The sequence below is a fragment of the Canis lupus genome, chromosome 6 (assembly GCF_011100685.1).
Source record: "Canis lupus familiaris isolate Mischka breed German Shepherd chromosome 6, alternate assembly UU_Cfam_GSD_1.0, whole genome shotgun sequence".
NCBI classification, from domain to species: domain Eukaryota; kingdom Metazoa; phylum Chordata; class Mammalia; order Carnivora; family Canidae; genus Canis; species Canis lupus.
In genome coordinates this window covers 74,354,544-74,379,316 of record NC_049227.1, presented here as the reverse complement: position 1 = coordinate 74,379,316, position 24,773 = coordinate 74,354,544, and the positions used below count along the sequence as shown (strand labels likewise).

Genomic DNA, 24,773 nt, shown 5'->3' with positions numbered 1-24,773 from the left:
AAGCGTGAAAATAACAGGGTCTATAAAAAACAAGGTGGTGAAGAATTGGGAGATGAGGCTATGACCTCCTCTAAATCCTGGCAGGACTGAAAGTTCTGAAGTGAAAGCTCAAGAATGGTTACTTTTTTTTTTTTTTTTTTTTTTTGCCTGAGCAGACATGTAGGTTGAACATTCAAGGAAAAGAATACTGTGTCCATTACTTTCCTCCTTATTAGAAATAATTGTTTTCTTCTACAATTGTTTTCCTATCACAATTGGTCTACCTGCCAGATTATAAAATGCCTGAGGATGGGGGAAATTTTTTTTTTTTTTTTGGTCTTAATGAATCCCAGGAACCTAGAATAGTTTTGTCATATACTGAATGCTCAAGAAATATTAATTGTATCAATAAATAAATCATGATTATCACTCCCCTCAAAGAACAAGATATATAGTTTTTTGTCCTTTACTAATATCTATTTTATTTATTTTTAATTAATTAATTAATGATAGACAGAGAGAGAGAGAGGCAAAGACACAGGAGGAGGGAGAAGCAGGCTCCATGCCAGGAGCCCGACATGGGACTCGATCCCGGGACCCCAGGATCGCACCCTGGGCCAAAGGCAGGCACTAAACCGCTGAGCCACCCAGGGATCCCCATAATATCTATTTGAAAATATCACTTTAAGGATGCCTGGGTGGCTCAGTTGGTTAAGCCTCTGCCATCGGCTCAGGTCATGACCCCAGGATCTTGGGATCAAGTCCTGAATCAGTCTCCCTGCTCAGCGGGGAGTCTACTTCTCCCTCTCCCTTTGCCTGCCGCTGCTCCTGCTTATCATCCTTCTCTCTTTCTCTCAATCTCTCTCTGTAAAATAAATAAATAAACCTCTAAAATAAAATGAAAAATAGAAAATAAATAAAATAAAATAAAATAAAATAAAATAAAATAAAAGTCATTTTAATTCCTCTCCAGGAATATGGAGTAAAGGTATGTGCTTCATGTGATAGCCAGGGCACATTCTTTAAAGACATAGCTTTCTGAAAAAAAATAAAAATAAAAAAATAAAGACATAGCTTTCTAAAATTTTTCTTCATGGCAAAATCTTCAGAAATATCTTAAAAAAAAAAGATCATACTTATCAGTCAGTCAAAAAGCAGTTCACTATATGCATACTCTAAATATTGTTTCCACTTAAAAATACCAGTCAAAAGACTGAGTAAACTTCTTTTGTTAACAAAAAAGCCTACTCACTAAACTACCATACTACCTCTCTTGTACCACATAATGCTCCAATTAGGATTATCAAACGTTCTATTTCTGGTTCTTCAAAGTGGAATGGGAATTTAAAGATACTTGTGATGCATTCTCAGTTAGAATCCATCTAAATTTTAATTATTTTCCAACAAATATTTTACAGTTACTCCACCTACTTCTAGTTAAACATAATTATTTTTAGCAATTGCCTTTATCAAGTATTTTCAAAGCATTCAACGTTGTTTTTGTAGAAACAAAACTCTTTTTCATCACACATATTTTAACCGATTCTGCTAATCTCAGAATTCAACTGACAGAGAGAAATGTTCAAGTACACACTAAAGAAAAGTTTATTGCATGCTGAGGGTACCAGTTGGAAATCTTTAGAAGAAATAAGAGTGTTGATCACATATAGGTCAACTAAAAGAATGTCTTTTGTATTAACATTGTATAGATTAACTTTCCCCCTTGACACCATTTAGGGAAATTCTGACCAAAACTGATCAAAGTCTCCTATTATCTTACTATTGGAAATTATCCATGCAAATTTGATGTTTTATTTCTCCAAAATGAATGTTTCTTGCTTTCTATATTTAAGTAGTTTTGTTTGTTAGTTAAAAGAGAGAGAAAATCTGTTGTGAAAGTGAAATATATGCCTAATAAAAACAACTTTAAATAACACATTTTTTAAAACTTGTGATGAATACATCTAGTGAAAACAAAATAGGCAAAAAGCGGACCCTGTAGAATTTAAAGTTCTTTACTTGAAAAATCTGTTCTCTCTCTCTTAAGCTACTGCTATGTAGGCACTTCTTTCTGCAAAGAATTTTCTTCTTCTGAGCTCTATATCCCAAATTAAGCGAGATGGTAACATAATTTCTCCATTCGGTAATTAGCTACAGAACTGGCATTAAGAGATATTCACCATCTCCTGGTAGTTTTCATCTCTTGGAGTACAGAGTGAGGGAAGAAGGTATCAAAGCAAAAAGAAAAAACATGGCAGTGACAAAAGAGAATGGCTATAAATTCACAGTGGGAAACATTTTCCACTCCAGTATTCTTTATTTTCTTTCCTTTGTGTGTTTTTATTTCTTCTTAGATGTTTCCATTATTTACTGCACACACATTTATTTTGAGGGATAGGGTCAAGTGTGATGGGAGATGGAGCACAAAGAGTGGAAGTTAGATCACTAGTTATGATAGGTATATTCAATATGGAGGCCAAAATCAAATGTTCTGGAGCCCCTTAAAAATCAGATAAAATCTGTAACAGTGAGCAATTCATGTCATCAGTAATATGAAGAAAAACGTATTAAAAATTCAGACTGAACTTTAGTTTGAAAAGACATCGTAACTATTCATAACCGAGAAGACTTTAACATTTAAACCTGTGTTTATTCCTTTGTGAAACTGGAATTTTAACACACTGGTCCTGCTTCCCCCATAAGGTTGTTGTGATATTTAAGTAAGATAACATATAAATGACACTGTATCTCAAAATGTAATTATTATTTTCAAGTATGAAATGACTATGTTTAAATTTTAATCCAAAATATATATTTGCAATCATATTTTGATTTCTACTTTACTGGGATTATTTATAGTCTATTATTAAATAGCCAGAGACTCTATATGGGCTTTTAAGCATAGAAAAATTAATACTAAATGATTAAATATAATTTTAGCAATTAAATCATTTTCACTTTCTGATATCCATCATCCTACAATATCTTTTATTGTTTATCATTCAAAGCAAAAAAATATGGACAATAGTTTTATAGCAATATTTAAAGTTCTCAAATTATTTAAATTTTTGAAAAAATAAGTTATAATATTTTAAAATACTTAAAATAGGTCAATTATAATTAATGACTGCAACTTTAGTCTGTGATATCCATATAATGTTTACAAATGCATAGACTTTTTTGGGAATGAAGTAATTGCCATTTAAAATGCCAATATTTTATTTCTTCTTAGAAAACTCTTATTGAACATAAAGAAAACTTTGAAAAAAATGTACCAAAGTCTAATTTTTCTATAAATGGAATATCATTAGCAAGAACTTATCTTATGTATTTGTCCCTTCTAAAAGTATTTATGTTAATGCAATAAATTTGTAATTCATTAAATAAACCACCATGCCAAGTAAATTTTAAATATTCAATTGTCATTTCTTCATAAAATAGTTTAATAACTATACATAAAAACATTTTTTCTCGATTAAAAGTTATATAACTACACCATTATATTACTACACCATTATAATTTATATAACTTTATATGTCAAATTTTTTCTCCATGCAAAATTAAATCTAAACTCTTGGACAATCTTTTTGTTTTAATTAATTTGATTGACCATAACTGTTTGCTTGTTTGACTACCAATCTATGTGTTTATACCAAAAGAAAATAATTTCAAATAGGCAGTAAGTTGACTCTTCCATTAAGGAGATGATTTCTGTTAGCCTTTAACTTTAGTTTTTTGGTACTAACGGTGATCAGCTTCAATATTTCCATTTAATCTCAAAATACATCCAACTTCTTCTTTTGAATTATTTCTAAGGAAAATAACTGAGATATGAATGCCACAATTTAATTTAAATATTATGCATTAATTTTCATCCTAAAATTCATCTCTAGGGACGCCTGGGCAGCTCAGCAGTTGACTGTCTGCCTTCAGCTCAGGTCTGATCCCCAGATGCAGGTTCAAGTCTCACACGGGGGTCCTGCGAAGAGCCTGCTTCTCCCTCTGCCTATGTCTCTGCCTCTCTTTCTGTATCTCTTATGAATAAATAAATAAATATTTAATAATCAATTAATTAAAATACATCTCTAGTTTACTAGAAATAACAAGTCAGAAGTTAAAGGAAATGTAAGACAAACTATTTACTGAACGTCCCACTGATGCCTGGTGATATATACTGCAGCATCAGAAACCAAAAGTTTTTACTTTTAAAACCAAACTAAGGATCTGTTTCTTAAATCTCTAAGGCATGTAATATTAAGTATGTCCACCACTGGGAACTTAAAAGATATGGAAAACCTCCAATGAGTGTCCTTCCTAATTTTATGAATTTTAAATTATTTTGTGCCAGGCTATAAAAATCATAGGCATTATCATCATTATCATGATATATTATTCTTCACAATTCTCCCACCCATACATGTATTTGATCCCATCAGCTTGGAACTTAATTCTTCCTCCTCTGTTGTGATGTCCTATTTAATAAGCTTCTACTCAAAAAAGAAAAAAAAAATGGAGGGAAAACACTACAGCACCCTTCAGTCTAGAACTCAAGTGACTTTACTTGATCAAATACAAAAAAAAAAAAAAAAAAGAAAAAGAAAAAAAATTCCCCCAAATCTTATTTTTAGGTACTGTTATATTTTTTTTAAAAGTAACACATTGCAAATTCTTGAGATTATCTTTTTGAAAATATCTCCCATCTATGTTATTCTATCATCATAATGTTATAGATCTTAACATTTTCTGAGAGCATGGCAGTGATAGTCACTGGACAAATAGGTCCCCCTACCTCACGAAATTTCTGCTAATTGATATGACACTAAGATGAACACAAAGAAATGGAGATACAGATACATATTCCCCTTAACACGTACTCCATATGGAAATTTGTGTAAAAATGTTAATTAATAACTAAATTTAAAAATTAAAAATACATGTGACCCAGTATGTGGTCTATTCTGGAGAAAGTACCATTTGCTTTGATGTGGATGGAACTGGAGGGTATCATGCTGAGTGAAGTAAGTCAATCGGAGAAGGACAAACATTGTATGTTCTCATTCATTTGGGGAATATAAATAATAGTGAAAGGGAATAGAAGGGAAGGGAGAAGAAATGTGTGGGAAATATCAGAAAGGGAGACAGAACATAAAGACTCCTAACTCTGGGAAACGAACTAGGGGTGGTGGAAGGGGATGAGGGCGGGGGGTGGGGGTGAATGGGTGACGGGCACTGAGGGGGGCACTTGAGGATGAGCACTGGGTGTTATTCTGTATGTTAGTAAATCGAACACCAATAAAAAATAAATTTATTTAAAAAAAAGAAAAAAAAAGAAAAATACATGTGTATTTCATACATATATAACTCCTAAACCAAACATGCGATGACTCTACTGTGAGAAACTAATTTTTTTTAGATTCATTTACTCATTTCCACAAACATTTATCTACTCACCAAGCCTGTTCAAGGCCCAAGGGATACAAAGGCAATTAAGGTAACAATTCTGCCTTTATACGGCCTATAGTGGGATAGAGGTATTTCATAAAACATGTATATATGTAACTAAAATTCAAGGAAAGAACTACTTATTTTCACCAAACCCATTTTGTTAAATCCAACATTAATGCAAGATAACTAGGCTCACAGAGTCATGAAGGAAATAAATGTGCAAATACATACATATATGTATATCTTTGGATATGTAAATTTGGGGACATATACAAATATATCCATGTACATTTTTGCTTTCAATTTTTCAATTATGGACAACTAGTGAAGGTTCCATGAAAATAAAATAGCATTAAGGTAAGCGTAGAAAATGAACAGAACTTAGAAATTATTGAAAAGCCATTTTGGAAAATCAGCTGATAAAAAAAAGAAAGTCCCACAAGAGAAGAGGCAATAGCAGGAAGCCTCATCTGAAATAAAGAATAATTCATGAGGTAAGTCCCTAAGGCATGCGGGATCATATAGGAGCAAGCACATTACCAGAGAATCTTGATTTGTCTGTCAGCTAATCCCCAAAATTATTAATGAAAATCTACTGTTAATGCTATTTATAAAGGCCTTAATAGCTAGCATTTACTTATTTTTGTACTACACATGATGCCACAGAGTTTATAAACTTTAATTCTTACAACCTATAGGTTAGTGCTATCACTAACTCATTTTATACAGAGCTTAAGAAATTTCCTGATTAGGGATCCCTGGGTGGCGCAGTGGTTTAGCGCCTGCCTTTGGCCCAGGGCGCGATCCTGGAGACCCGGGATTGAATCCCACGTCGGGTTCCCGGTGCATGGAGCCTGCTTCTCCCTCTGCCTATGTCTCTGCCTCTCTCTCTCTGTGTGTGACTATCATAAATAAATAAAAATTTAAAAAAAAAAGAAATTTCCTGATTAAATTTTATTTAATGATTCAAAGAAATATGCCACTATTTTTTAAGGGCCTAACCTAGATACACGTCTAGAGAGGCTAGAAGTAGGAAAACGATGAGGATATTGAAAAGTTTAGGATGAATCTGAAAAAGCACAATTGTCCTGTACTGGAGAAAAAAGGGTGAATAGAGATTTTAATGTATATGAAGGAAATAAACAAGAATTAACCTTTTAGCGATTCTCCCTATATAAACACTAAACTATATCTTACTTGAAACTAGGTGATATAGAAAAGTCTAGATATGGCCTGCTAGAAACCAATTGATTGTGTATGTCACATATGAAGAGAATTTTTAGAATACTCCAGGAAAAGTCAGAAAATCAGCTCATCAATTGTTGAGATTAGAGAAGTGTCATCCATTCCATTAGGGGTAGGAGGCTCAGAATAATTCAGAAAATGAAGTGGCAAAAGTACAGAAGTGGTATTTAAATGAAGAATCATGTGCTGAAGAATTCCAAATTGTTAATCAGAGGACCAGGTGATAATTATGAAGTGTTCCTTACATATATTATCATTCCAACCAAGAAAAACCATAATGAATGTATACTGAGAAAAGGGTAGGATTTTAGGGAAAAAAAAAAAAAAAAAACACCAAATGACAAGGTTTTGATGTCAGAAGAAGAAACTGTGAAGAATATATAATCTTCATGGACATTCATAATATGTTAAAAGCTGACAATATATTTAGGGAGAAATCCATGTGCAAAAAGTATTCAAAAGAGAGCATGGTATGAAGGAGGCAAAACATCCCAGAGGAAAAAATGAGTCCAAGAAATAGAAACAAGATGATTGATAGTCATCCCATATTCAGGTCAAATCTACTTTTTAAAAGTATCAGAAAGGTGCCTTGAATTAAAAATAGGTAAGCCTCAGAAGTTATTGGGGATCAAACAGAAAACAGGAAGCACACCATTAAATACATAACAATTCCTTCACCTAGATAGTCCTGGCCCTAAGTTACAGCTGTATTAAAGGAAGCGTGAGGAAGGGAGAAAGAGAAGACACTGGCATTGGACACCAACTATGCGCAGAAAACTGCCTGGGGCACAGTCACTGGTGTTATTACTACGATTCAAAGTACGCATAGAGGCTAGCGATCAATATTTCCATTTTACAGATAAGAAAACAGGGTCTCAGAAACTATCAGTCTCGGAGCTAATAGTTGGTAAAGTGAAAAGTCAAACGTAAGTTCTTTACACTACACAGCACTGTTAAAAGGGTACAGGTTGAACCAGAATGTAAATTCAATGGGAGGGACCTTATATCTCATCGTGACTATATCCCAAACTCCTAGGAAGTGTCTAGTGTCTGATGGGGACTCAACAAACACATGCTGTCATATGGGTGAATGACCATCTCAAAGAACATGTTCCCTAGTAGAGGGAAAAGAAAAAAAAAAAACCTATATGATGAGTGGGAAAAAATAGAAAACAAATTCCCAAATGGAAGAAAAATGAAGAGTCAAAGTATACTTACTAAATATATCCTATGCAAATAGCAACATGCAAAGTTCTGTGAAGGATTTGCAATAATAAAGGCCAAATGACTGTTACATAAGACAGTAGCTGTTGTATTGCTTTGCAGACTCAAACGGTCTACTGCAATGTAAAGCTGATGGGAATAAACATTATAACGTGAAAAGTGTAGGAATTTGGAATTCAGAGAAGGAAGAGGTAGCATGGGGCTAGAGAGGTCGAAAATGTTCTCGAATTATATGAGACAAAAATAGGACTTTATTTTGGGAAAGCTTTAGGTATACAAAACATAAGTCAACACGAAAGCCTCCTCTTGGGTGCACATGTAGAATCTGTCGAAGGTGGATATGTAAACACACGACACAAGACGCTTCAGTTACACACCATCAGATAAAAACAAATTTTCATTCAACTAGACTATAAACTATATACACTCCTAGCAGCTAGCAGAAAAAGGCAACCTATCTAGTTCCAATAGGTTTCGTTTTATTCACTGACTACAATTAACTGCAAGACTCAATAACATCATGAACATGTTTAATGAAATCAGAATACAAACATCTTTTACGTAAGTCCTCAATTTTTTTTTTTTTTTATCTTCCCATTCTATCTTGGGAAATAAGCACCAGCTCAACACCTTCGGCTGCCCAGCCCTTTTCAAGAGAGGGTATGAAATCAACTCTGTACAGCTGTTTGGAGTTATGCCAGAATTAGTATTCAAATGATTTAACGGGGAACTTGGAATACTATAGCAAGCAACTACTGCTTCTCCTTTTTGTCAAAATGCTCCAAGAAATATTATGACTTCTAAAATAAAAAAAAAAAAAATGAGCACGAGCCTTGGAGACACACATGCCTAGGATCAAGTCCTGGTTATGCCATTTACTATCTGCATTAAAGTTAAAAAATAAGTAAGAACATAACGTTCAGAGAGTTACTTATCTATGAATTTGTTTCTCCATTACAGAGTAGAAAAACTGTAGGCAGTTATGAGGATTCAATAAAGTCGGCAATGGATAATGCCTAACCTTAAATGATACTCAAAAGCTGTTCATTTTTTTCTCTTGTATTATCCGTAGCTTCTACTCATTAGGGATGAAATCATAATTGGATGAGAGATTTTATTTCAGAATATTTATAGTTTTAAGAATTCCCTCTTTTCCAATCTAGTAAATGCTTGACTATGTAATATATGCTACGCATTAATCTCATTTAAAATAATCTCACATTTTTCCTCAAACATGTAACACTTCTTGATTTTTTTTTAATCATCGTTGGCTTATCAATAGGTAAAATGCAACTGGTGCTCAATAAATTTTTAGTAAATGAATAAGCGACGAATTTATCAATCGTTTGATCTTTTTCTTAGGGAGAGACACAAGACAGTAGAAAAGCCATGGGGCTTGGGACAAAAGGACCTAGATTTGAATTCTGGCTCCCTTTTACCCGGGGCAGGTTACCTCATTTTTCTAAGCCTGAATTTACTTGGTGATAAAACTGGGAAAGCAATAGCTTACTGCATATTGTTGTGAAAGTACGTCATATATAGTAGGTACTCAGTGCCTGTCAGTTGAATCTGAATCATGATGATGATGGCTTCATCATGATTATGAAGCTAAATCATTCTGCTGTGTGTTTGGCAAATATGCAAAATTAAAGCAAGCATTCATATTTTCTGAGCTTCTCCTGAGTTTATTGTCTATGGATAAGATGGTGATATATATGGAAAATTCTCGCCCATACAGGCTGCTTCTGAACTCTCCTGCCTTTGGCATAACATGCAGATGCCCTGAAGAGTCACAAGAGCCTATCGAATCCTGAATAATTATTTGCTACCCCAACCAGAATACAGTTGGCTTTTTTTTTTTTTAATTCTCGCTCTCTTATCGACTCTTCCAATGTTGTCACTAGTTATCACTTCTCTCCTGAACTGTCACAAATATTAATCATCACCCTCTAACTCTTCCACGGCCATCACATTGTACTTTCTCATCTCTCGTTTGTTCTTCTCTGTCTCTTTTCATTTCTTCGTCTAGTCTCAATGTTTCGTGTTATCACCCAATTTCGGTGATCTTTTACTTCTCTTAAGTGAGTCAAATCACCGTCATCAGTCCATTGAGCATAAAATGTGTGGTTTCTCTGCTACGGAGGGCCTTGGGTCTGCACCCTAGTAACTGCTAAGCCTCTTTTGGTATGTTTCTACTTTCAGATTTGTAGTCATTGCATGTGCTTATCAGGCTCAACAACACAGACGCACACAAGTATGTCCATTAAGCAGAATCTGTAAAATACAAACTGTCAGTAGTTTGTAAACTACTCCAGGCTCTCACTGCCTACGCATCCATTTCATGCAGCCAAGCAGCGAGCAGCAACTGTGAATGGAGTGACCCTTTGCTCGTGTGTGCACTTTCCCAGCAGTCCTTGTGAGCAGCATTCTCTCCTGCCTCCCCTTGTGTACCTTCCCCTTGTGAGAGCCTAAAATTAAACTCTGTTCTTTTTTGGTTAGAACTGACCAATAAGGTTGGACCCAAGGAAGCCTAGAACACTCTACCCGCTGGCCCTCATAGAGGCAAGTGCTCCAGGCCCAGGCCTGGCTGATCTCTCTGACTGGACCCACCATGGGGCCCCTGGCAGTGTGCCACGTGCCTCCTCTAGGACCTGTGCGTAATAAGCTCCTCTAGTGCAGTTTCCTTTGTGTTTTTTTGTTCAACCACAGATTTCTATCTGATGTCCTGGGGCTCTATTTAACAAACGTCACAGCAAAAATATATGCTCAACAATTACTGTATAGTTGGTTCACAGATAATTGAAGCAATGACTTAAATGGGGAAATATATACCAATAATGGTAATAAACAGTGCCAACAAATTCCAGATTAAGATTAGGAGAAAAAGGCAACAGAAAATTATTAGCCAATACAAATGTAGTGCTCACTATGTCGTAGGTACTGTGGTGGCATTTTACATGGATTATCTCATATAATCCATGTGGTTCTGTTAGGGACATACTGATTGAGGGTAAGGCATTGGTTCAAGGTTACATAGCCAGTCAGTAATTAAAGAAGTAGGAACTCAAATTCTCATCACTCCCATTCTGGACACCCTGGAGCATGACGGGTTTCAGTGCAACTAAACAAATGCAAAAGAAGATAAACGCTGTACATAAGCAAAAATAGCTTTTTATAGCTATTATTTCACATTAATGATGTCTGAGAAAAAAAATCGATCAGTGACATATGCTCAATAAGACAGGGAAGCAATTATTCAAAGATTTATACATAATTTCCTATTGTGAACATATTCCAAAAAATTAGCCCCTGACCCCACTGAAGGCCAAGGTCCAGAGTTACTAATTATCTTTTAAAATAAACATAAATGGACTAGTAATTGGGAAGGAAGATATACACCTGAATGTAAAATATGATTTTAGAACTTTGGTTTGTATAACATACATCACTTCATCATGTAGGGAAGGGTATAGGATTATCCCTATTATTTAATGAATTAATGAAATGAAATGTATTCATTTTGAATGGGAATTATTTTATTACGATATATTATTTTTATCTCAAAGTATTATTTAATTATTCATTTTTATTGTTATATAGTACAAATCGTGGGCTTAATTTTATGTCATCCCAGTGACCTAAAGTTTTAGGTAACTTGATAAGAACTTGCTCATATAGCATAGCACAGTTTTCTGCCCCCCTTCCTCTCCCTTTTCCTCTCCTTGCCCCTTCCTCTTTCTTGCCTTCAGTTCCTTCAGTCAACATTCAGATTTTGAGTACTAAAAATGTGTCAAGCAATATGTTAGGCAGTAAGAGATGCCATCAATTCTGCTAATCACTTGTATCGATTGAAAACAGGTTAGTTATAAATCACATATATCTAAATATGTTCACCTATAAAAAATGTTATCTATAAGATTAGGAAAATGTTATGATTCCTTTGATTTATTCATTTAATATCCCAATACAATGTTATATAATGTTATTGCAGAGAGTACACAAACAATACCCTTGTCTTCTGATTACAGCAATTCTGTTCACAAGGTCTCTTAAATCCTTTGAATATCTCTAAATTTAATTTAGGCACACGAGAAGAAAGGGGTTTCTGAAGAGAAGAGAATACATTTTTCCCCATGACCCATTTAAATCACACAAAATCCTTCAGTATTTTAGAGCAATAGCTTGTAGCATGAACATGGGCACTGGACGTGTCCAAACAACTTAGTGAAATTCACTAAAGAACAATTTAGTTCTGGACCAAAAAGGGTTATAAACATCTTCCTTAAATTGAACAAATTACCAGCTATCTGTAAAGTATAATGCTTTGGCTACTGTTCAAAAGAGCAACACTTAATGCTGACAACACTGCCAAATTCCTCCTTTCCTATATTCCCCTTTTCCTAGAAAAAGTGATTAAAAGACCAATTCCCATGCCAGCTGGTTGCTTAAGAGCATCAAAGGTCCTCTGTCAGGACTCAGAACTTGATATGGCTTAGAAACCACTATGCTAATAGATAACCTCTTCAACGTTATAAATCAAAGCCATATGACCGCATTAAAATTCTATCAGCTAGTATCAATACCCTGTGGTTTATAAAGTACTGTTGACCTACCTCTGGGAGATGGTTAGAATGATACAAAAGTTCTGCTCCGGTTTGGGGCTTATAGCTACTTTTCAAATGAGTTATTTGTCCATAGCAAATAGCCAGTTCCCTCTACCTCTGTATCTTTATTGATTTGATTTAATTGAAACCTTAGGAGAAAGGAAGAGAAGGCTCATGAGTTGAGATAGAAACAAACAAACAAAAATGTTAGGAGATCACAATAGACATTTTACTGTTTTGAACTGTCCCTCGTATCTGATGATTATGATTGGAAATAGTAAAAAGCCTTAATATATTCATTCCTTAAAATCTTGGATCTTCTTAAAATTACAACTACAACTCAAAATCTTACCACCATATCATTGCATTTCAAACTTTCCCTGCTGAAACCCTCAGTAAGAAATACATCTAAAATCTTGACATAATATAGGCATGCGTGTGTACACATACACACCCATAAAAAAGTTTTATCAAATAGTACTTACCTTTATTACATCTAATGCCTTCTACTCTACTTAATATATTTACCTTAAGATATGCCTTTAGCAAATATCCAGGACATTTCCTCAAAACCCACTAGGAGGGGTGCCTGGGTGACTCAGTGGTTGAGCATCTGCCTTCGGCTCAGGGCGTGACCCCAGGATCCTAGGATCGAGTCCCACATCGGGCTCCCTGCATGGGGCCTGCTTCTCCCTCTGACTGCATCTCTGCCTCTCTCTGTGTCACTCATGGATAAATAAATAAAATCTTTTAAAAAATGCTAGTAGTTATATCCTACAATTAAAAGATACTGAGTGATTCCAACATATGTGTCTTAACCCACTAGAACTTCTGCAGGAATTACTTAAGGCAGAAACTTGGAATATATGGATTCAACAAAAAGTTCTTAGTCCCTGTAAATATGCAGACCCAACATAGTACTAGGTATATTATAATCATTAAAATGTGAAACAATTAATAAACTAAAGAACAAACACATTTACCCCTTCACTTATCCTTCCACGGAGTCATTAATTTAAAAAATAGTAGATGTTAGCCTGATACATGTAAGGTTCTGTGTTAAGGCCCTAGGAATCGATGGACGAGAGTCATAGTGCTTATACACCCAGCTGTTCTGTCCATTAAAATTAATACAGCAAAGAACAGAAAGTACATTTTAACAAAACATCAGAAAACTTTTTGCTATTAGCAAATTTCTTCAATATCTTGTAAATGACATTACATTTTTAGATACAGGAGACTAATTAAAACCCAATTTGAGGGATCCCTGGGTGGCGCAGCGGTTTGGCGCCTGCCTTTGGCCCAGGGCGCGATCCTGGAGACTCGGGATCGAATCCCACGTCGGGCTCCCGGTGCATGGAGCCTGCTTCTCCCTCTGCCTGTGTCTCTGCCCCCCCCCTCTCTCTCTCAGTGTGTGTGTGACTATCATAAATAAATAAAATTAAAAAAAAAATAAAACCCAATTTGATAATGATTATGACCATCTAGGAAAATCCTAAATTTTACTCTCAATAGTACAGGAAGATCTTGTTTCCACTGGTGTATCTGAAACACATAAAATACCTGACAAAAATGCATGTGGCCCAATTTAAAATTCCCCTTATGAAAGGCAAAAGTCAGATAATATGACACTCCTAGGAAAGAAAGAGCAATAAATTTTATTTTCTCTTTTACGTAGAAAGCGTCAACGACAATCTACGATGAATCAGCAAAACTCTGCAAAGGATGGCATGGATCAGCAAGTCCAACTTCCCTCCCAACTCCGAAATCTTCTCCTGAACATCCATGAGAGAGGGTCATTTCATTAATAATGGGTTTAAATTCACATCTTTCTTGCAAAAGCATAGGGAAATATACCAAAAGTAGGACTTTATGTTGAGTACTTGTGGCCAGACACCTATACAACAACCTTTGTAGTACTGTGAAGAAGTAAAAGGGAAGTTGCCACATGACCCAATGCTCAGTTAGGAAGAGGGGAAAAAACTCATTAATGAAGTTTCCCTTAGCTCTTCTATGTAAGTTACATGACGTCTGTAATGTTTTGTCATTTAAATATGATAGGAAAATGATCTGATTTCTGATCAAAAGATTCAAATGGCTTGAGAGACTAATTTCTACAGAGGTCAAATACTAGAATCATGGGCATTGTTATGACCATATACTTCACAAGAAACTGGAAATTTTTATTAGTTTCTCAGGTATTAAGCTACATAAAAGAAAGGCCTTTGATTCCTATTGATTTCAATAGGCAACTCTGTAGGAATTATCTCAGCATTTTGATCCCATAGCCACAACAGAGTTTAGCCCTCCTTCCCTTTGGTCAGCCAAAAAAAAAAAAAAAAAAAAAAAAAAGATAGAGAATAATTGAATCTTGCCAATATATATTCATCAACCTCTTTATTTTCCCACCCTTAGCAACCATATTTATCCAAATATTGTTAACCAATGTATATTTAATTGAATATTTACACATGTGGTTTATCATTCTCACCATAATCTGGGCGTGGGAAAATAAATCCATCTTTCTTCTTTGTAATATGCTCCAATGTTGTTATGGTTAAACTTCGATACATGTCTCCTTCAAAAAGGATTATATCCAGCACTGGTAAGCAATACTTATGGTGCCACGGGCAAAGCAGTCATTTAATCAAATATAATTAAAATCACTGAAATTATTACCTTTCACTATGTATCAATCAGGGTTCCACGAGCAAAACTTAAAACATTCTGGATATTTAAAACAGGGAACGTGATGAAAGAAATTAATTGCAAGATATGTAGAAAAGCTAAAGGTAATGGTAAGACAACCCAGGCATCAGAAGAGCAGGAAGCCACTACTCCTCCTAAGAGAGAAAGACAAAGAGATGAGAGTGTAAACAGAAGCCCAAGAGGCAGTTATCTGGTAGAAGATGGAAGAAAGAGGTCCCACTGAGGGACGCAGACACTGCTGGACACTGTCCAAAGCAAGGAAGGAAGGGGAAAACACCATAGAGCCTGACTCATCAAGTCCTCCCTTCTCCCAAAACCACCACCCTCCATTGGGCAACGGCTCAACGTGAAGACAGACGGATGCCCATGGCTGCCTGGGGAGTGCAGGCTCGGGGATTCGCTCCACCATCTATCTCCACTAGCAAAGGGCAGCTGAACGACAAACGTTGGAGTGAGCAATCGGGTCAAGGGCTGTCACAAACAAGACGTGAACATTTCCCTATGCTCTTCAGAAGTCAGGTATTGCAGAACGAACGTATTCCTCATGGAGCTATTTAATTGCAAACCCAATCCATTTAAAATAAGTACTTTATCAACAAGAATGTGTTCAAAGATTTACACAATCACGTGGGTTTATCAGTTCTTCTATACAAAAAAAGACTGGGCAAAATTAATTTAGCTAGAAAACTCTAAAATACTACATTGTCCTAAAATATAACAAATGATCATGTATTAATACGCCAAGTAATAAGTCACACTAATTGAAGAGCTTTGCAAATCATTACAGGTAACAGAGTAGCGTTTTATTCTGTATTCCAGAACACATTTTTTTCCAAATGACTCAGTAAGATAATCTATTTCCCCTTCTTTTTTTAAAGAAGGGGAAAAAAAACCTCAGAATTTGGAAAATATTTGTCCAAAACTACTGAATAAGCATACAAGTCTTTAAATAATGCCTTGATGTTCTAAATTGAAAATGCCTATATAGTTAAACAACGTATTTGAAATATGTAATGCATCAATGTGTAGGAATGACTCAACAGACAATCTGAGACAATCTGATGATATTCCAAAAGTACAACACAATTGATTTCTTCTGCTATAGGTAATTCTACATTTCCATAAAAAAATCCTTTACTTTCTTACATCCAATAACAAGCATTTCAAAACAAAACTAATGTAGTCTAATCAAAAGGCAAATGTGTTGGACAAATAGTTCTGAGAAGTGATAAATACTCATCATAATCACCTGTAAATCTACTTGTGACAGTTCTGTGGCTTCCAATGAAAATGTCTTCTGCAGAAATGGGCTCTATGTTCTCTGTTGTAAGCAAAAATCGTCCCTCTTATTACAACAGCATACTGGGATCTCATATATAACTTCCATTCAAACCTACTGTATTAAAATGACAGAGTTGTGTTCAACTTTGCTAGGGTAAAAGAAGATATCACATTTAAGAAAAGAATCTCTCTTCCTTTCTTTGATTAAAGTATGACAAGCAGAGAATAGGATATTTTGAATTCATATCAGGAAGGCGGCTTAAAATGTACAAAATTCATACAGAAGAGCTGAAGTAGAAACAGATTGAAAGAATTAGCTTAAAAATGACATGTGTTTAAGAAATGTTCAGTCACTAGAAGGATATAAATGAGGATGTTCCCTGTATTGTTTCCAAAGAATATTAAACATTTTGGACATGTTAACATAACTGTGTTTGTTCATCTGGTGAGAATTAAACAATTGACTCACGTGAAAGTGACTGCAAAACTACATTTCAAAAGTCTTCTGAAATTTATGTATTGATCCAGAGCATTATTATGGAGAATCCATTGATTCTCCAGGTCTAGGAACAGAGGCTCCTGAAATGTGACCAATGTGGTTCTAGCATCTTCAGTTCTTTGCTCTGTCACCCCACGAGACATTAACTCCTATCCTCCATGTACTACAAGATGCAATTTGAAGACCGGAGAAAAAGGTAATTTCTCCGTAGGCAGATTAACAAATTTTGTTAGGCACAAAATACTAACACGTATTAAACACAGCAACTGAGGTCAGTACTTGGTAAGTCTATGAAAATATTGTGTTTGTAGCAAATTACAACGTATTCTAAGACATACATGCATGTATTGAAATCCAAAGTTTAGTGATAGGGCTACCAAATGTCCTAAGTTGCACAGAGGCAGCATTAGATACTCTATCAAGAAGGTCCAAATAGCTCAAGTCAATCCTTCAGAGATTTATCAGGGAGGAACATTATTAGGAGTAAGGGAATTTCTGACACTTAATAAATTGCTTTACTGGCTTGAAAGGCAAAATTGAAATAATAGGAATGCTGCAATTACTAAGAGGAATTCCACTGTAAGTCCACGATTTAAACTAAACAGAGAAGATGATTTATAAAATGATAGATACAGTCAGCAGATCACAGAATGAGTTCCCTGTTGTACTATAATGCCACTTAAGGAAAGTTTTGTTTTTCTTGATTTTTTTTTCCTCTGAAACAGACATTCTGGCATTTTGGAGATAGAAATGTATCATTTGACCTTTAAACTTCTATTTCATTAATGTAACCACAAGCAACAGAGTCACTGACTGACATGTTTGCACTTTCAGGCCTTTAGCTCTTAAAGTTATTTGATAACTGTTATACTACTATTTGTTCTTTATTAGAGACACTTTGAGGAACGCATTACATTAAAAATAGAGCATAGTGGGTAAATCTTAATAAGTGATATCACGTAATTCAGTAAAGTGTTCTTTCGAGCACCAGGTTTTTGTACTTTGATGGGAGGGGTTGTATGTTTGAGGATAAATTTTGTTTTGTTTTGTTTCCTAATGAATTCGGGAATAACATCAAATATGACTCTAAAGTCTCTAATGTAAACACATAAAATATGAGTGACATTACTCTTGATGAAAAATACAGCACCTGATTTACACACTCAATTAGTCCTTAAGCTCTATCTGTATCGGTCTACGAACAGAGCAAATGCCAGATGCAGAAGCATCAAGAAAAATAACTGATAGGATTCCACAATTGTTAACGGAGAGTTTCTTATAAATGCATATGTTAAGATAGTTTAAAAACCTATGGACAGTATAAAAAGGTAAAGAGGTGGGATACTCCCTAGAGAATTTACAGAATTACTATAAACAAATGACTTTGGGTAAAAAGTAACGCAGATCAGACTTCTGTTTCATATGGCAAAAAATCATTCTGTTTACTAAAAATAAATGAATGAATGAATGAACACTGTAGTTGGTACAAACATCACTTAGAAGAGACAGAGATTTTATTCTATTTAAAAAGTTTAAGAGTCCAAAGTTCCCTAATTAAGATATCATAGAAGTCAGCATAGAGCCTGTCAATGGATGTGCTCCAGTGTACACAAGTAAACAAGGACTGCGCCCAGAGCAGCAACACCGGAAAGGTATTGCCCCCACCAGCTGGAGAAGCTTCACTGTTGTAAGCAATGAGAGAACTAATAAGCCTAGGTCTCTGAGAAGCAGGATGTGGCTCCGGATAGATTTTAATTAGCTATACAGCATGTATTAGATTCGTTAGAAGGCAAACGCCAAGACAGATCATCCAAAGGCAAGGAGTCCATCAGACCCTTTGGGCTGAAAGTGTTCATGCCCGTTACCAAGAAGCCACAGGCTGCCACACACACATAGACTGCAGCTCCCACGATACGTGTTTGCAGCCTCTAAGGGTAGGGCTGGCTTCACGCTTTCCACTGTGGTTCAAACTTCCAAAACAAACTTAATATAAAGAACATACGTGTGGGTTTTATTCATATCCTCATGTCACATAGAGTTCATAGCTTTTACCAGCAATGAAAAGGTGTGTTACTAAGTCATAACAAATCATGGGTTACTTTTGTATACATTCAGTGGCATTTTGTGTTTCCAGCAGCAAAGATAACATATTATAAAAGCATATGAGTTATTAGTGTGTATCAGAAATTATAATAGCATTCCACACGAATTTGGACTCCTAAGCATGTTTCAGAAGGTGTAAAACCTACACCACACCCAGATCCCAGATCATTAGACTTAAGATATGTTGCACAATTCAAACAGAAACATGTCCCACTCTCTGTCACCTAGGACATGCCATGTATACTGATTTTGTGCATCCACACTTACAAGGCAACTACCACCCAGTGGAGAGAAAGAAGATCTTTCAGGGAGATCTGGAGTGTACGTCAGTTGGGGGTGTCAGGGGGAGAAGGTAGGGCGACCGGCAATGAAGGAATGAGAGTGTTTAGCCTTGTTTAGATCTAAGCAGCGCTGATCATCAATTGGTATTTTCACAAGAGGAGAAAAAACAAAAATATGTTTCCAGAAGCTCACTCTGCGGTGTTGCTTAGGGGTAGGATCAGGCTGTGGATGCTCATTAATGACAAAACATTTCAGTGCTCAAGCTTAGGGGGAAAAGAAGGGAGGAAGAGAGAGTGAGAAAAGAAGTAAGACTGAATATGGAAGGAGAGGAGGAGGAAAGGACGGAGAGAAAGAGGGACCCCGTGTACACACGTGTGAGTGACAGCGTGTGGAACAGCGAAGGAGAACGTGGATATGAAAGTGGCTGTTGGAGCATGGAAGTGCCAGTGTGTGTGAGGGTGCGAAACAGTATGTGAGCGAGTGTGTTTAAGGGGGAGAGATTTGTGAGTGTGAGAGAAAGGGACTGGAAGGGCTCGGAGGGAACCTGCGGGTGTATGTGACAGGGATGGGAAGGGGTACGGGGAGGGGGGAGATGGGGAATGGGACTCAAAAGGGGGGAGACCCGACCACAGAATAGGGACATCCACAAGGGAAGAAAAAGAAGAAGAGTGAAGGAAAGGCGGTTACATGGCATCAGAAATGAGAGTGCTGAAGATAAGCAGGAAGAAAACAGAAAAGGGAAGACTGCAGAGAAAACAGGAAAAAAAAAGGATGAAAAGAGGCAAGAGAGGACAGGGAGAGTAAGAAGGAAGGGGGGGAACTGGGAGAAGAAAAGGGGGAAGGAATAAAAAAAAGGAGAGAGAGGGGGAGAGAGGGAGAGGAGAAAAGCATCAGCGGAAAGCAAGCAAGCTCAAGGGGCAGAAAATTGAGCCTAAGTGTCCAAGGGAAAGGGAAAAATAAACGGGAGCAGGGAGCCAGCAGTTTGGAAAAGTGGCTCAGGCGAGAGTTAAAAAAAAAAAAAAAAAAAAAAAAAAAAAAAAAAAAAAAGGAAAGCGGCCTGATAAACTTGTCAGACTCCCCGACGGGGAGGCGCGGACCCCGGGAGCCGGCATCGGAGCCGCACCTGCCCCTCCCGGGGCTCCCGCCTCACTCCTCCCCGGGCCACCTGGCGTCCCCGCAAAGTGCGTCCGCATCGCGCGCGCCCAGCCTGCACCTGCCCCGGCCCCGGCCGCTGCCCCTGCCCCTGCCCCTGCTCCTGCCCCAGCGGCCGGGGGGCCCGGCGCGACCAGCACCTGGATCGCTCCGCACGCCCGGCTCGTTTGGGATGCTGATGGAGCTCGGCATCCGTGTCCACCACTTAGTGCAAAAAAGAAAAAGAAAAGAAAAAAGAAAAAGGCAAGAAGGGCGGAAAGAGAGGCAGAGAGACACACACAAGTACGAGCAGCACGCCGGTCCTCCTACCTAAGCACCGCCGTGTCCCCTTTTCTGACCATCATGTTGTCCACGGCCGCCCAGGGGAAGTCCACGCTCTGTCCGGCCGGGAGGCAGGAGGGCAGCAGGCAGCACAGGCTGAGCAGCACCGCCGCCAGCCACTGGTTCGAGCAACAAGCGCCCTGCACCAACAGCATCATGTCCATCCCTGCTAGGGCTGCTCACTCTCCAGCAGCTCTCCGCTCGCGCTCCCCCACCCCCTGCTGCTGGCGAGTCTTCCCGGGAACCAGGCGGCGCGCCACAGGATTTTTCTCTTTTTTCCCCCCCTCTCTCTTTCCTTTTTTTTTTCTTTCTTTTTTTTTTTTTGTGCAGTTGTTTTTTTTTTTTTTTTGGAGGGGGGGAGCGCGGTGGGGTGGGGGTGGTGGGTGGGTAGCTTGCTTCCCTTTCTTTTTCTTGCTTTCTTGCTTGCTTTCTTTATTTTTTTTTTCTTGTTCCTTTCCCCCTGTAGTTGTTGGCTGTTGTTTCTCCTCTTTTGGCCTCCCCTCCTCCTCCTCCTCCCCTCCTCCTCCTCCTCCTCCTCCTCCTCCTCCTCCTCGCGGGCCCTCCCTCCCTCCCTCCCACCCCCTGGCACCGCGCTACAGCTCCTCCCGGCCGCGTCCGGAGCGAGTCTGGGGCTCGGGCGGCTCGCACACCATCTAGCGAGGGAGGAGGCGCGGCGGCGGCGGCGGCGGAGGCAGGGCGGGCGGCGGCGGCTGCAGTGGCGGCGGCGGCACAGGCTCAGGCTCAGGCTCAGGCACAGGCACAGGCACAGGCTCAGGCACAGGCTCAGGCACAGGCACAGGCAGCGCGCGGCGCGGCGGCGCTCGGCGGCCCCCGGGCTCACGCGCGTTGCCAAGCGGCCGTTGCCTAGCAACCGCGCGCGGGGACTGGGGCTGCAGCGGGGCGCGCGGGGGGAGGGGGAGGGGGGGAGGAGGGATGAAGGGATAAAAAAAAAAAGAAGAAAAAAGGAAAAGAGAAGAAAACAACAACAACAACACGCCCAACCCCCCAGGGGCGGGCGGCCCGTGATGCCCAGGGCGGGCCCGCGGGGCTCCCCGAGAGGTGTCGCTGGAAAAGTCCCCGCGCCCGCGCCGCGCGGGGGGGTGGGGGAGGGGGAGCGGACGGGCGCCCCGCGCTCCCCGTCGGGGGCGCTTTACCTCCCGAGACACCGTAACTTTCAAGTCCTCCAACTTGCCGCCGGCGCCATCATGACGCCGGGGGCTGGCGGGGACTCGGCCGACCCGCTGCCGCTCTACCTCGTTTCGGAAACCAGGTAGGGACGGCGGCGCGGCGGAGGATGCTCGACGGCCGCGAGCGGGCGCGGGTGCGCGTGCGCGTGCGGGTGCGCGTGCGCGTGCGCGGGGCCCCGCGGCGGAGACGCGGGCGCGGGAGGCGCCCCGACCCGGGCGGCGCGCGTGCGCGTGTGAGCGCGCGGGCCTCGGGGGCGGAGGGAGGGCGTGCGTGCCTGCGCGTGGGTGCGTGCGTGCATGCGCATGCGCGGGCACGGTGCGCGGGCGCGCGCGGCGCGCAGGCGCGCGGGGGGCGGAGGGACGCGGCCGGGCCGGGGCTGTAATCAGGCGCTCTAATTGTTTAGAGACGCGCTGCCCCGTTACGTAAGCGGCCCCTTAACCCCGTGCGAGCCCACGGGGCGTAGAGAGCCGCGCTCGGAGCGCGGGCAGGGCCGCGGCTTCGGTGGAACGACTCACACGGCTGCATTTGGGTTTCTTTTCCTTTTTTTTTTTTTTTTTTTTAAGAGCCCCCAAAGCAGGTGGGACAGGTTTTCCAGCTCGGCGGCGAGGAGCGGCTCCCGCTGCAGCCTCCGGGCCGGGGGCCGCCCCCGACCCCTTCCCTGCACCCTCCTCCCCTCCACCCTGCTTCTTTCTTTTTTCTTTTTTTTTCCTTTTTTCTTTCCTTTTTTTCCTTTTTCCTTATTCATTTTTTCTTTTTTTTTCCTTTTTTTCTTTTTTCCCTTTTTTCCTTTTTTTTTTCTTTTTTTTTCCTTTTTTTTTTAATTGGAGTCCAATTTGCCAACATATAGCATAACACCCAGTGCTCATCCCATCAAGTGCCCCCCCCCCCCCCCCCCCCCCGCTCATCCACCCTGCTCCTCAAACTATCGTTTCCAGATTGCAGACCCTTCAGCTCTTCCGGGCCATTTGCGGATCAATGCGAGAACCGAGGCTGGAGTCGATGGCAGTTACGCCAATCAGTGTTGCTCAGGAGTTGGGGAAGCGCAGCGAGGAAGTGGAGGGAAACAAGTAATCAAAAAAAAAAAAAAAAGGCTCGGGACCCCTGGGGGGCTCAGTGGCTGAGCGCCTGCCTTCGGCCCAGGCTGTGATCTTGGGGTCCCCGGAATCGAGTCCCAAGTGGGGCTCCCTGCATGGAGCCTGCTTCTCTCTCTGCCTCTATCTCTCATGAATAAATGAATAAAATGTTAAAAAAAAAAATAGGCTCGCCCCCCCACCCCGCCCCCTTCCACCCCCTGCAGCCCTGCACCCCCTCCACCCCCCTTAGGCAGTCTCTCGACACTTTCTTCGCCTTCCTCCCCCGGGGTTAATGGGTACAGCAGAGCCGCCCGTCCCCGACCCGTTCCCCCGAAGGGCCAGCGGGACCCCCGGCCCAGGGCGCGGAAGCAGGGTCTCCGCGGGGTCAGCATCCCGCGGCCTCCCGGACCGGGCTCGCGACCAGGCGGGGGGCGGGGGGGCTTCGCTCGGCGCTGTATCACCGGGCCCGAGGGTGTGTGGGGGGGTGGGCACGGGGACAGGCAGGTGCTCCCGCCACCTGGCCACCTGTGAGCGCCCGCACCGGCTGCGCCGAGGGTCCCTAACCGGCGTCTCCGGCCCGCGGGCCCGCCGCTCCCCCAGACGCTTGCAGCGCGGAGCTGCCGCTGCTGTGGGTCTTCACGCAGGAACCCCCCAAACCCGGCTCGGAATCGGAGAGCGCAGTAGTGTTCAGCCGCGTTCCGAGACATCAATAAAATGTTAGTCATTTGCAGATGAATGAAAACATTTTCTTTAGCGTCTGGCATGCCAGGGAAATAATTGTCAAATGACAGACTCTTGCTAATATTGATGCCAAATACCTAGATAACACTGTCATCTTGTTAACTGCGTTCTCTCTCTCTCTCTCTCTCTCTCTCTCTCTCTCTCTCTCTCTCGCCTGGTACACGGATGGATAAAGCTTAAAATTATCTAGGGCAAGCGGGAGATGAGAAGAACCAGCGTGTCACATGCACGGGCAAAAAAAAAAAAAAAAAAAACAACTATGCAATATATTATTTCATATTTTCTCTAGAAATTATCTAGATCCCATTGAAGAGAAGCAGAAGGCACAGCTTCCGGCATTGTGACTCAGTTTAGTGCTATTTTATGCAGGGATGGGATGCCAGCGTTTTCTAGTACAAGCTATGAAAAGCATCCTTTTGTAACTGCTGTTTCCCAGAGATCTGACATCTTCCTGGGGGGTAGGGGTGGGGGGAGGCTGGGGGGTGGAGGGAGAATTTCTGCGACCAGGGATGGAGCTGTGCAGCAGTTTTAATATGTACAACAACCCTTCGGGCTTGTAAAAGGAAACTGGAACCACTTCTATTTAAAGGCAAAGAGTTGGTTTTCTTTATTCCTAGTTTTTATCTCAACTGCCATTCACTGATCACAAAGCACTTAAGTCTCCCAAAACCCATCCAAAGGAAGCAATAACTAAACCTAGTCTAGATGCATGGACTACTGGGAAGGTTATTTTCCCATACATCAGGCAGCCCCTATTACTAGGTGTACGTTTGGTGTCCTTCTGACGAGGGAGGAATGTGATTTTAAGAGCACCTAGGACTTTCTTTTCATTCTTTCTAAGGGCATATTTTGGAGACGATCTTACAAGGTTCCCAGTATTTGCTTTTGCAGTCCTACATTTCTTCCAAGCAGACACTTCCATTCTG

The 24,773-nt window shown here is 40.2% G+C and overlaps 1 protein-coding gene and 2 long non-coding RNA genes across 3 annotated transcripts in view; 1 reads left to right on the top strand and 2 right to left on the bottom strand.

Annotated features, from left to right (window-relative positions):
- Nucleotides 1–13,738, bottom strand: part of LOC111096455 — an 89,020-nt gene extending 75,282 nt beyond the window's left edge. The window contains exons 1-2 of the long non-coding RNA XR_005361406.1: nucleotides 13,027–13,738; nucleotides 12,508–12,647 (exon numbers count right to left, since the gene is read on the bottom strand). This is a non-coding gene — a long non-coding RNA (uncharacterized LOC111096455). The remainder of the gene's footprint in view (nucleotides 1–12,507; nucleotides 12,648–13,026) is intronic.
- NEGR1 (neuronal growth regulator 1) overlaps nucleotides 1–21,151 on the bottom strand; it is an 814,177-nt gene extending 793,026 nt beyond the window's left edge. The window contains exon 1 of the mRNA XM_038541659.1: nucleotides 20,834–21,151. Coding sequence (XP_038397587.1) covers nucleotides 20,834–21,009 — 176 coding nt within the window. The 5' untranslated portion in view covers nucleotides 21,010–21,151. The remainder of the gene's footprint in view (nucleotides 1–20,833) is intronic.
- An 813-nt stretch (nucleotides 21,152–21,964) lies between these two features.
- Nucleotides 21,965–23,122, top strand: LOC119876394. The gene is made up of 2 exons (XR_005361407.1): nucleotides 21,965–22,115; nucleotides 22,969–23,122. It is a non-coding gene; the product is annotated as an uncharacterized LOC119876394 (long non-coding RNA).
- Nucleotides 23,123–24,773: the final 1,651 nt, after the last annotated feature.